At 41.1% G+C, this 13,822-nt stretch overlaps 1 protein-coding gene across 3 annotated transcripts in view; it reads right to left on the reverse strand.

Annotated features, from left to right (window-relative positions):
* The window catches only part of CCNY (cyclin Y), a 234,159-nt gene that overhangs the window by 93,355 nt on the left and 126,982 nt on the right, over positions 1-13,822 (reverse strand). For all 3 annotated transcript variants that reach the window (XM_010389413.2, XM_030940401.1, XM_010389414.2), the window contains one exon: positions 4,590-4,664. In XM_010389413.2, coding sequence (XP_010387715.1) covers positions 4,590-4,664 — 75 coding nt within the window. The remainder of the gene's footprint in view (positions 1-4,589; positions 4,665-13,822) is intronic.

A 13,822-nucleotide genomic window follows, 5' to 3' on the forward strand; every position in this document is an offset into this window, starting at 1 on the left:
CAAGTGAGGTGGAGAAAGCAAGGTCATGACAGTGCTCAGAGGCAAGTGATCCCGACAGGGCAGTGGAAAGTTGCTCCTAAATGCTAGATAAAAGGAGGACAAAAAGGGTAGTTGTTTCACCATGCAGAAGTTCAACACTGCCCAGGAACCAAAACACCACCCCAATGAAGACAGCCACAGAGTATTTTTTCAATTTCTGTATTTCTAAACTGTTGTGCAACAAAAACTATGACATATTTTTATTTCTGAATTTTAATGTTTCTACTTTGGCTTCAAGCCACTCAAGGGATGGACAGTTTTTATTCCTTTAATTATTTCAAGGGACTCCTGAGAAACATAGATTTCGCACACTTAGGGTTTTTTCCTCCAAATTCTTTGTTGAGACAATAAATCTCTAAAAATCATACTAATTAAAAGGAAAAAGATGTGGCTTGGCTGCTTTCTCATATTATTTAAGAATATTAAGCTCTCACATCTTTGACAATGATTAACTAAAATAAGTACAGAAAAGGAAAGGACACGAGGAACTACAATTCTTCCCCACAAGTAATGAGAGTAGCATGAAAAACCATGGCAGGCCTCAAACTTCTCTCTGGCCTGGCAAACTTCTCCACCCCCAGGAGGAACTCTTGGTCCCTTCTTTGCTGAACGGCTCCTGTACAAAGTCTGCAATGCCATCCTCTTTGTGTGAAGAAAGAAAGCAGTCACTCTGGTTTTGAATAAAATACCCTTACCTTCAGCCTCTGGAGGGGTCTGATGAGCAGGCTACTTACTCAGTTTGTTGGAGTTTAATACTATTCTCCTGCTTGGAACAAGAAAAAAGTTCCATGTCCAGCCTAAATCTCTTGGATATCCAGAAGGAAAAGGAATTCAGCAATCACGAAAACTCGGATGACATCATGCAGGTGCCATCTAAATCAGTCTAGTGAACAGCTGGGAGGTGGGATGCATGGCCGACAACTTGTCTGTCAGATCATAAAGTGCTGAGGGGAAAGAGAATGTGGGGTCTGCAGAAACACAGAGCTGTCAAGACCCAGGAGGTGCATGTCTGTGGTCCAAGCAACAGCTGCCCTAACATGACTGTCCTCATCCCAACTATGGCTCCCTATTCACAAATCGAATCTAAACTACTGTCGAAGTACATCAACCTGAATGAAGGAAAGAGATCACCAGATTCAAAAGAAAGGACTCTACCAGAAGTATGCATTACTGTCTCAGACTACATTTCTTCCAATGAGAAAAAAAACAGAGTAGAAGATCCACAGCTGTGGTCTTGTAATGGAAACATAAGTTTATCCAAGTGATGAATTATCACAATCAAACCAAGAATGTTTCCGGGTTTTGTCATCTTCCTTCTTTCAACCAGTCAGGTTGGCACAAGGAATACTGACATCCAGTATCACATGCGCCTTTTCCTCTAGGGGCTAGCGGGTGGTAAAGACAAAAAGGTGGTTTTAAATTCCACAGTATGGTTCTGACGATGAAGAAAGATCCACAGGCTACTCCTATGGGAGCTCACCAAGGGTCCACTCAACCCAGCCTGATGGGTCAAAGAGACCCTCAAGGAGGAAGTAACAGCAGGAGGAGCCTGGAGGACAAAAGAAATCAGCTGTGTGAAAAAGGGGAGGAGAAATCCAGGTGTGAGGCCAGTGGCAGACTTGAGGAAGCAAGTGATTTCAGTATGGTGGAAGCTCAGAAGTACACAAAGAAGATCACGATGGGCCTCATATTCCATGCTAAGATGTTTGAAATTTAACTCTAAAGCAACTGGGGAGCCCTTAAGAAAGGTTAAGGAAGCCAGTGGCACAATCATATCTGATTCATGGGAAGTCCTGTTAGCTAGCGGCAGCACAGACCTGGGACTAGGGAGGGATGAGGTCAAGGGCAGGGAGCCCAGTCTAGAGGCTGCTGCAGTAACACAGGTGGGGAATTGAGTCTGAACTAAGGCGGCAGCAACTGCAATAGGAAATAGTGGTCAGGTTCAAGGCTGGGTAAGAGATGAAACTGAGTACACCTTGGAATGCCTGGATGCAATGGTGTGCTAGTAAATGTTTAACAGTCATGTGTTTTAAAAATGCTCTGATTTGTAGCATTTGCCAATTTCCATGGTGTAAATACTCTGACTATGGCTATTTCATGCCGCCAATACAATGTCACTGAACCTGGAGCTGGGAAGAAATGTATCTCCAGCACCGCCACCTGCCTCTGAGAAGAGGAGAGTCTAGGAAAATCCAAAGCCCTCCTTGGCTTAGGGACCTGGGCAGGGTAGACAATGCAGAAAGTTAACTGGAATTCTTAAGTTCTGTCTGGGACATACTGAGTCAGGGGAACCTACAGCCTTCACTGGAAAGATGTCCAGCAAGCAGTTGAATACATGCATTTTGAACAGTCCAGAGAAAAATATGGTTAGACATGACAGTTAACACAAATGCCATGAGGAACTGTGTGCAAATCAAAAAGTTAGAGGGTAAAGGAGAGACCCTGGGAAATACTACATTAGAGGGACAAATAGAAGTTTATGAAGATGTCTGAGAAGGAGTTTTCAGAAGGGCAGGATTTCTCAGGACCAATTTGCCAAAAGCCAATTCACCAAGTAGCCAATTCTCTGATTATCATGTCACCAAATAATTAATTCATTAAAGTTACCAAATCTACTTATTTTTAAAATTGATTTTTTTCTAATTATTTATAAAGCAATTGTTCATTAGTGGCACTTAATTTCAGCAAATTGCCCATTTGAAAACAGAAGGCCAAAAAGTTTTTTAAAAGCACGGAATTCTTGGTGACAGCAAGTGCCACATATGTGGGCAATAGCCCAAGAAGAGAAAATGTCCTTAGGTCACTCTACCGCAATGCTCCACAGAATGGCAGGGGTAGGAGGAAGTTCCCAATGGGAGAGTGGACAGGCAGAGAGGTAGATACGGCATAGAAGCTTTCACCTGAAGAGAGATATTGGTTATTTTCCCTTTTTCTGTGAGGCTCGTGTATGTTTACATGTTGAGTAGAAAGATCCAGCATTTAAAAAGAAACTGAAGCAATAAACAGAGAGGTCAGAGTAATTGATGCCCTGATGTTCCAGAAGAGGAAAGGGAAAGACATCTAGTGCAAAGGTGACGAGGGAAGATAGAGTTCCCTAACCTAAGTCTGGAACAACCCTGACTTAGGTCAAGTTTCCTTCTACCAGGACAACCAAGGTTTGGGAAATCCACTTAGAGGCTCTAATGCAATTTCATGGGAATCTTGTTAGCACATCTTCTGAATGAAGTTGGTCTGCACCCTGAGTTCACAAGAAGCAAGAATGAAACCTGAAAGTAAGCCAACTTTGTTTCTTGTTTTTATAGTACTATCAGTAAGTGTCTGCAAAACGTGGTTTTGACCCTCATTTTTCATGGTTCTAAACACCCATCTTCATTGCCACTCTCCTTCCTTTGTATTATCCCACCCCTCCCAATGGCTTCCTGCTTCACCAGAGGAAAAAAAATGTTTCTTTTGTATCCAGCACACCGAAAACTTACTTCAGTTTTGCCATTACTTTTAATGGCAAAAACCGAAATTAATTTTGCACCAACCTAAGTACTTGATGCCTATATTAATTTATTCTTGGAAGTGTTTACTTTTCATAAACACATCAAACTCTTTCAAATCAAGTCAGTGTCTTGCTTAACCAAAGATTCCCAATAATATTAAATCAGCACTATACCTTGCCAAAATTGTTATCTGTTACTGAAGTGTTATCAATTCTCATATATGAACTTACTATCTTAAACATGTTTGGTTATTTTCTAGTCCATTCCGGATCTTCTCCAAATTAAAGCTTAGCAATTGCCCAAAAAGTTAGGAATAGAATCATGCAGGACTCCAGCATCCTAAAGTAATATCCTGGTCACGATGTCATAATTTAACAAGTTTCTCTGCCACCTTTTTCTATAGGAATCCAATGAAGATGTGTGTTTGCTACGTTGTTTAAGTTTTATCTTTTCTCTCCTTTGCAGCCAAGGCCCAGGGAAGGGGCTGAAAAGAGAGAAAACCCCTAGGAGAAATTCCACACACACCTGGGATGAACCACAAAGATTGTACGATCTATAAGAATAAACTTAGATATGGTTGTTATTATTATAGAGGTGGCAAAAAAAAAAAAAGAAGAAAACATCTGCACCTAGTGTACGGGTTCAATTCAGCTCTCAACTGACACAACAGAGCTAGTTAGTGGTACTTGTATTTAAGGATTATATTTTGCTTTCTTTTACATACTGTCTAAATTAACAAATACTTCTGATCTTATGGGAAATTATGCAAATATCAATTCTAAAAGGAAAATTTCTGACTCTTAGGGCAGAAACTCTCACGACACAAAGTATGTAGAAATAATACAGCTGATTGACAAAATGAGGATAGATGCTTCAAATAGGAAATTCTAAAAACACTGCAAAAGAAAAAAATCCCCAAAGAACTACCATTAAACAGTATATGTGTGGGTCACTAAAGGGACTCTATTTCATATTGAAAATTAAATCTAGTGAGAAACCAAAACTAGGCGAAGTACCAACATGAGCCTTTTTTAAAAAAAGAAGCATAAATTAAGGACCTACCGTCTGTCTGAGATTTACTGAGGAATATTGTGCTGGCCCGAGGATGATCTGAAGGATTGAATTCCATGTTCAAATCTTTAAAGAAAGGAAAAGAAATTATATGAATAAATCATCTGATAACTAAGAGGAACCAAGATTGACTCAATTCTTTTTCAACTTTAAATTGCTAATACATTCAAGGATTCTGGAAACCTATAGCTATTATGTTAACAGATTCTTTTGGTTCAATTCAGAACACTGCTATTTAGAAATCTGAAAGTCATACATAAAAGTAGACAGTTGGCTAGACATCTATTAGCCTAAGAAAAACTCCACTTTCTTCTGAAAAAATTCTGCTCTGCACCCTATATTATAAAATAGCAGGACAGAGTTATGGCATGTGATTAAGAGAGTTATGTGCTACAACAGATTCATCTAAACATTACAGTCAAGTATGTTGCAGTTCCTTATTCAAGGTGATTAAAATAGGAATATCTCAACTCGTTAGGGTGAATCAGCATCCACATACCCTGCTTAATTATTTTCTGACAAAGCAAAACTTATTCCTTAGAGCAAAAGCTACAAATTGGCCATTTGTGGACCTAATCTGGGCCCCAGACATGTTTTGTTTGATCCCTACTTTTTAAGAAACATTTAAGACAACATATAAAAGAGATTTCAATCACACACACACACACACACACACACACACACACCCCTATTTCCAGCTTCCCTTGAGAAATCAGATCATTTGGCAATACCCTGCCTCCACCCCAATGGTCACAATCGGCTGAAGCCAAGCAGCTGTGACCCCTTCACAGTAGCTGTGTCCCTTATGGGACACAAGACTCCAGCTCCCCAGTGACCACCCCTCTCTGCTTTACTGGCAGGTTTTCACGAGCATTTGATTTTGCAATCTTAGAAGTCTTAGAACAATCTCCAAGGTCTACAACTTGTCAGGATGGTATAAACAACTTAGAATGTCATCACAGAAGAGTTTTTCCAGTTTTTTTTTTTAACTGATCCCATAGAAAATAAGCAAAACAGAAGAATTAAGTTAGGGGAGGAAACAGAGATCAAAATTATTGGAAAGCCAGAATGATCTTCAAATCAACTTACAGTCAGAAGAAAACTTTTTGGGTTCAATTATTTCAATAAATTTGCAGAGAAACCTAATCAACACTAACAAAAACAGATGGGGCTATCCTTAGCCTTAATAGCTAATCAATCAAAGATAAAGTGAAATACAGACAAGGATGGTCAAATAAATACACACTGGAGGTAACACCTAATTACTTATCCACAAGGAGATTTATTCTCATCAAACTTCTGAAGCGTGGTGACTTTTTCCTACATCAGCCAATGGCTACTGGGCCAGTTCCTAACTTCTCCCTGAGTACCTGATTAAAGAAACATCTGAATCTTAAACAGATGCTACTTCAATTATCTGGTCCTTCTTGTATTATATAACTTCTGTTAACATTACACAATAATTTCAGAGTTAAAAGGTATTATGGAGTTTTGATGGAAGCAGAAAGATGGGTGGAAGAGACACTGAATTTTTCGAATTTGCTTCAATTTGCACTACAGTTAGTCAAGAAATTTCATGGTGAAAATGACTCTGCAAGGAGGTTTCCTGCTCAACTAGGATATAAAAGGGGTTAAATAACAAACGTGCTACTAAATGTTTTGAGGGCTTCTGCATATCAAAATGAGGGCAAATATAAAATCCTAACCATGATGGATGCTTTTAATGTCCCAGAACCTTAACACAGAGTCCCCTAGAAAAGTATCACTGGAAACACAACACGTATGCAGTTCCCACATGCCAGCAAGGTGACACCAGAAAATCGATGCTTGGCCTCAGACAGCATCTGGACTAGCGACTACTACCTTATTCCCTTAATGCCCAACTGAGACTCATCTACCAGACCAGTTTTATTTAAGACCCACTTTTATTATTAAAATATATCAGTAGGGGTTTATGGAACACCACAATCAAAAAACGTAAAGCTTTCCTGTTTGGAACCAAAATAACACGAGACTGTCATTTCTTGGAGAATTGAGATCCTGCTCCTAAGTCCAAGAATGTCCTGGAGGACAATCCCCTGACTGCCTAGAGATTGGGGTTCTATGCTGTTATGTTCACAAGCCCTCGAAGTTGTTAATAGGGATGTCACAGATTCCAAGGGACAGCTTCCAATAATGGGGCATGTTTAATAGTAAACAACAGTACTATCATTTGGATGGTGAAATGCTATCATGCCATCTAAAAATCACATGAAGAATATTTTATTAACATGGAACCTATGTACCATAGGTCATTAGGTGACGAAAGCAGTATGATACCCTTTTGGGGGGGAAATATGTGTAGGCATAGAAAATACATTAAGAGAATATATACCAATATTTGGTTACCTTTGAATAATGTGATTGTTTTCTGAGTTTTATGCACTGTAAACACTTTTGTTGGTTGGTTTTTGTTTTTGAGATGGAGTCTTGCTCTGTCGCCCAGGCTGGAGTGCAGCAGTGCAATCATGGCTCACCGCAGCCTCAATTTCTGGGATTCAAGCAATCCTTCTGCTTCAGCCTCCTGAGGAGCTGAGACTACAGGCATGCACCACAAGCCTGGCTAATTTTTTTATTTTTTGTAGCTATAGAGTCTTACTATGTTGCCCAGGCTGGTCTCAAGCTCCCGGGCTCAAGTGATCCTCCTGCTTCACCCTCCCAAAGTGCTGGGGGATTACAGGTGTGAGCCACTCTGTGCCCAGCCTATTGGTTTGCTTTTTTAAACTTTTGTTTAAAAACTACTTGTGAAAACTGATTTGACCCTCTGAGTGGCTGGACTGCCGCTCCAACACACAGTGGTGTTCCCAGGAGATGCCCTGAAGCCTGAATTCAGAGGAGATTCACAGAGTCACCAAGATGAGACTCCACTCGGCAGTGTCCACTGTCATAGAAACTCAGGGTGAAAACTGACCGGCTAAGAGGCACTCCTTTGCAAAGGCACCCTTGCCCTCCACCAGCAGCTCCTGTGCCTCTCCACTCCCCCTGAAGAGGGCTGCAGCGAGGAAAGGCAGAAGGACCCACTTGTTCTTCTGTGGAGGAAGCAAAGCAGCAGAATTATGTCTCACACTCTCCCTATGAAAGGTAAGCACCAAGTGGGAGGCGAAGAAAAGCCTGTCACGTTTCCTTCACAGCCAACTTATAACTCTAAGTCTGAAAAGAATGCTCCCTGGGCCACAAGTGGTCCCTAATGGCGACAAGCCAGGTGTCATCTCTCCCCAGTGCGGTGACACACATCAAGTGACTTGCAGAGTTCAGAGACTTTAAGACCAGTGTCTGATGTGAAATTCACAGATGAGGCGAGTACAGACCAGATCTTGAAGAAAACTATGATAATTACAATATGTGTTCCGTCATGGCAACTCCACCTCTCTGGGGAACAAAAAAAAAAAAAAAGGGAAAAGCCACCATTCTCATGAGCCAAGCAAAATGAACCTGCTTTATCACCCCAACTTCACACTGAAGCCAAGCACGACAAACAGTGCAATTTTAGTCATAAAGGAAAAAAAATCTCATTGCAGAGTCAGGAAAAATGATATCCCCAATGTTCACCATGAGGTAGAACACATTTGGAAGAGCGTAGTGGTTTCAGTTCACCTCTATGATGTTTTTCAATGACAAAAATTAAAAGGAATAAATTCATGGAATACTGAGCTTAAAATTAGAGATTACAGACGAAATACACTTCACTGCTAAAGTATGCTGACCACTTCACTGAAGTCAGTTCTAACAGTTTATTACTCATTTTTAAAGTAATAATCTAAACACTGTTCACATGATCCTCCCTTAATCCACCCCAAAATCACATATCCCTCACCCCTCACGAAGCCCCTCTTGGAACCTCACACAGCTGGGCCTCCCTTAGACCTGCCTTTGCAGCATGCAGAGAGCTCTGACTCTTCCTACCTGGTCCCATCAAGCTCTTGAAGTACCTCATGTGCTAACTCACCCAGAAGAAGAACTTACAAATTTAAGTAGTCACTCTACTGGCTGTCATTGTAACAGAAACCACTGCCTTACTGAAAGAGTGAAGCCCTACCAGAGCATTTCCATCCCTGAGAAAAGACTACACTACACAGAAGCTGAGAGCTCTGCCATGAGGCAGGCGGGCATGTGGTCGGCCTCCAGGAGGGGCAGAGACATGTACGGCCTGGTTTATCCTATACAAACTTACAACTGATTCAGGGAGTCAAGATGAAGTACATGACATATCAGAGTACAGAACCAGCTAGGGAACAATGAAGAATAAAATATGTGACCAAATCCTAGGAGACCACAGAATAGCATGCTTACAAGAAAATAGCTTAAACAAAGCACTGGACTCATAATTTTATGAGTCAAAAATAAATATTGCTTTTTTTTTTTTTTTCCTAGCAAGGCTATTCAGTTGAATTCAGTTAAATGGACCAACATGCATTGAGTCTCCACTCTATGCTAGGTATTATGTTCAATCCTGTTCGTATCGAAATACTACTTTGGGGTAGTAACCACTTGTGTCATTAACTTTCCTATTCTACATGACCTATTTCATGGTCATAAGAAAGCATTCTTGGTTTTCAAAGGGCTACAGTCAATTAATGGTGAGATAAAACATGTATTTAGCTAACTTCAAAATGCATCCTATGACATTTCTATCATTTACCTTCATGATTATACTGTGATAGGATAAATTAGCATTTCATTAGATGTCACAAGTATATACCCAGAGGTTGTCAGGGCCAGTCCATTCTGCCATGGTTTTCATTCATTCATTCATTCTTTCTTTCATTCATTCAACAAATAATCACTGAGCATCTACTAGATACTAAGTACTGCTGAGTTACAGGTACTGAGGATACAGAAGTAACAAAAGAGATCAAGTTTCAGCCCTACCCTTCTAGGTTGAAGGTATAAAGTATTTCAGGAGAAAACAAAAAGAATGAAAAACCCATCAAGACTGACTCTATAACTCACATTCAGAAAGCTGAATTTAGACTCTCCAGGAGTTCTCAAAATCATTCATTCCCCAAAGAGATGCTCAAACAGTAGAAAAAGAATTACACATTTTATAATGTAAAAGATCCAGATTTGAATTCGTTTTTGCTAGCTCTATGGCCTTAGGCAAATGGTGATACTATTCTGATCTCATTTTCCTTATCTATAAAGTGGGCTAATGACACCTAGCTTCGAGGACTGCTGTGAAGATTAGGAGTTATGTACTAGTGCAATGGGCAGGATGCCCGCCACACAACAGGGGCCCCAGAAATAATGGGTATTAAAAACATTAAGCCACAGCACTTAGATCAGGGCTGAAGAAATAAAACTCTCAATACATAAATGTTAGGCTTAGAGACATTAAAGACTGTTAAATTTCATTACACAATTTCTGTTCTCTAAAGAGTGCTGGCTTGAAATTGATGTTTAAAACTTTGGTGTTGTATACCCCTGACTTAGAGTCTCTTACCTCCTAAAAGAATGGCAAGATCATCCATAAATTAACCTCTGAGGAAGTAATGCTTTAGAGGAAAAGGCAGTTTTAAGGAATGTCATGGAATCCCGAGTTGACTTCAATCTAATATTTAGGAAGCAGAGTTTTAGCCTATTTTTTGTTTATGATGTTGATACCTATTAACATACATAGCTGAATTAAAATATTCAAAGAACAGTTTTCTAAGGGCCTCCTGCCAGACTCTGAGGTGACAACTGAATGTTCGGTCACATTGCTTTCAGTCCATGTGTCAGCTGAGCACAAAGTGAAATACAATGCCTTTATTCAAAAGTAAAAAATTGAACAGCATGTGGCACAGTTTAATTCGGCAGTATTCTCTTACACCGGGCAACCTCATTTTCTTCAATCTTTTCCACAGATGTCACAATAACAATGATCCACAATTGCTCATCTCAGCTTTTAAACCAGCACCAAGTTTACCTTCCAGTATTATAAAGGATCCAGGTAATAAGAGAGTGGCTAAGAAAAGCAGCCATCATTAGCTATCATTAATGGTCTGAAAAACTAGTAAAAAGCAAAGCAGAAAAGCACACCAAGACCTAAACAGCACTGGATGTAGAGGAGGTGCCAAAGCAAGCCTGCAAAGTCAAACCATCCCCTCCCCCTCGCATCCCCCTTTCTCTGCACTGCCACACCCCAAACTGATAATCACTCCCATAAATCATCTCCACAAGATGAGCTGTCCACCTAGGTCTAGACAGTGTCAGTGAGCAGAGCCCAAAGGAATCAAGAGTCCTGTGATTCCTTGATAGGTTCTGGAATTTCAAGATAAATAGAAAGTGAGCTCCAACTGGGAAGCCAACTGTGATACAGCCCCACCGTTACCCTCCAAAGACATCACTCGTTCTATTTCCTGTTTTTGAGCAATATTTGATATGGTTAAAATCTCAAACCCCTAATTTCAATTTTAGGTAGTCACATTTCCAAATCTGGCTATGATGTGGGAGGCAATTATGAAATCAACAAAGCCTGTTAATTTTAAATCAGATTGTTTCTTTTGTTGTTACTATTGTCCCTGTCACTGCCTCAAAATCAGTGATTATTTCCACTTGTTAGTGTCAACAGGATGAAATCAGGAGCTGACCTGGCTGGTTTGCTCCAGGAGGCTGTCAACAGGCAAGCCTGAGACCAGGAGCCCGCATCAGCATTCCCATGAGGGCAACGGCTGCTGCAGCCAAGTGCTGCTACTGCAATTCTGGTTAATCCCACCTAAAGCCAACTTTTCTACTCCCACTGACTTCAAGTTTATTTTCTGGACTATTATAACACACTTATATTTAGTTGTTTCCTATTTTCACTCTCTTTCAGCTGCTGGTGCCCCTGCAGGTGCTCTCCGTGTATGTCTTTGCAAGTGTGTGTCTCTGTGTCCACACGTCTACGTGTGTGGGCCTCCAGGGCAGTCTCTCCGGGAGCGGGCTGCTGTCTGAATCGATGTGCATCTGTGTGCAGCTCTCTGTGCACACACAGCCAGCCCTCACTCATCTGCTCTGTTTGTCTGTCTGTCCCTCCATCTCTCTGTTCATCTCTGCATCTCCCTGTTTGCCTCTCCTTCCCTCTGTTGGTTTCTCCACCTGCCTGTCCATCTCTCCATCGCCCTGTCTCTCCATCTCCTGTCTGTCTCTCCAAGTCCCTGTCTCTCCATTGCCCTGTCTCTCCATCTCCCTGTCTGTCTCTCCATCTCCCTGTCTGTCTCTCCATTGCCCTATCTCCCTGTTTGTCTCTCCATCTCCCTGTTTCTCCAGTGCCCTAGCTATCTCCCTGTCTTCTCCCTGTCTCTCCCTCTCCCTGTCGGCCTTTCATCGCCCTATGTGTCTCTCCATCACCCTGTCTGACTCTCCATCACCCTGTCTGACTCTCCATCTCCCTGTCTGACTCTCCATCTCCCCCTGTCTATCTGTCTCTCCATTGCCCTGTCTGTCCGTCTCTCCATCTCCCTGTCTGTCCATCTCTCCATCTCCCGGTCTGCCTCTCCATCTTCCTCTTTCCAACCCATCTCTCAGCCTCTCTTCTACTCCTTCTTTTCCTCGCCACAACTACCTGCTTCCTTTTTCCCTTCCTCTCTCCCCAGTTCCTCTCTGCTGCCCTATTTTTAATTTTCTATCTTAATGTATCTAATATTACATCTGAAGATTAATCAAGGAGATAAGATAATGTTAAGACTAAAGACAGACTCTTCTGCTACTGCACAGACCAGATAACCTAAAAGCTCTCATGCTACAGGCACTTCGAAATGTGAGTTAAAATATAATACAGCCTTTTAAATGCCTATAAGAGTGTGGCAAGAAAGCAAGGTAAACGGTCTAAGGCCCGAATCAAAGAGAGAACTGAAGTCTGTGGCAGGACAGGGGATATCCAGCTATGTGAGCTGGTCTTGGGTTTTGACGAGGTGACACACATGTGGGTTCACATCAGTGATGTGGCATAATTAAGAATTCTAACTCCCTCTACTCTCAGAAGTGTCTTGGTTTGAAGACACTATTATTTTAACCTCCTGCAGGACAGGATATAACACAGGAGTTGGAACTGACACTTGTACATATAGCTAGAACTCTCAGAGGGCTACGATGTTAGCAAAAACCTGAATTAAGAAAAAGTATCTATGAACCCAAATGAAAAGGAGGCTGGGCCTGGCAGAGGGAGCAATTGCCCAATCTCCCAACAACTGGTAACTATCAGTCTGTCTGTATCTCTAATGTGGTTTTTGACATTCTACTTTACACATGTAGCCCAGAAAACTCCTGGAAAAGAAATTCACACCAAATTGGCCAAATTATAAACCACTCTAAAGCAGGCTGTCTCCCAGAATTCCACCAGATTATGTCCTCTGATGACAGGCTCACCATCTAAAATGGCAAGACACAGGTGGAAAAACAGTCTCGTGACTCTTCAGCAAGAGTAAAGAAACTCAAAAATATCACGATCGGACCCTCAAAAACTTGAGATAACAAAACTAAATAAAGACCACAGAATAAATTTGTGCACAGTGGGGAAAATCAAAATAAATATTAAAATAAGAGGGAATAGATACTCTGAAAAAATAAAAGGGAGTTTTAAAAAAGACTCCCTTTTTGTCTGTCTGTTTAAAAAAGAACCATGTTTGTAGGATTCATATAGACACACACATATACACACAAGTGTCTATACATGCACGCAAACACAATCACTACAGACTGAATATTTGTGTCCCCCCAAAATTCATACACTAAATCCTAGCTCCCAGTGTGACAGTATTTGGAGGTGGGACCTCTGGGAGGTGACTGGGTCATGAGGGCAGAGCCCTCATGAATGCGATTAGCGCTCTTATGAAAGAGGCCTCAGAGAGTGTCCTTGCCCCCTTTGCCATGTGAGGTTACGCTACAAAGAAGATGGTCATCTATGAATCAGGAAGCAGACCTTCACCAGACACCAAATCTGCCTTGGTCTTGAACCTACCAGCTTCCTAAACTGTAAGGAATACATTTCTACGGCTTATAAGCTACCCAGTCTATAATATTTTGCTATAGCAGCCCAAATGACTAAGATGGTCAATGAAATCTAAAATTCAATAGATGAGTTAAACTGCAGGTTAGACATTCCTAAATACAGAACTGGTGACCTGAAAAACAGATCTGAGGAAATCACTTAGAATGGAGCACAGAGAACAGAGTTACATTGTATAGGATGAACTAAGTTCAAGTAACAGGGGCTCTATATTCCATAA

Source organism: Rhinopithecus roxellana, chromosome 11 (genome assembly GCF_007565055.1).
Source record: "Rhinopithecus roxellana isolate Shanxi Qingling chromosome 11, ASM756505v1, whole genome shotgun sequence".
NCBI lineage: Eukaryota > Metazoa > Chordata > Mammalia > Primates > Cercopithecidae > Rhinopithecus > Rhinopithecus roxellana.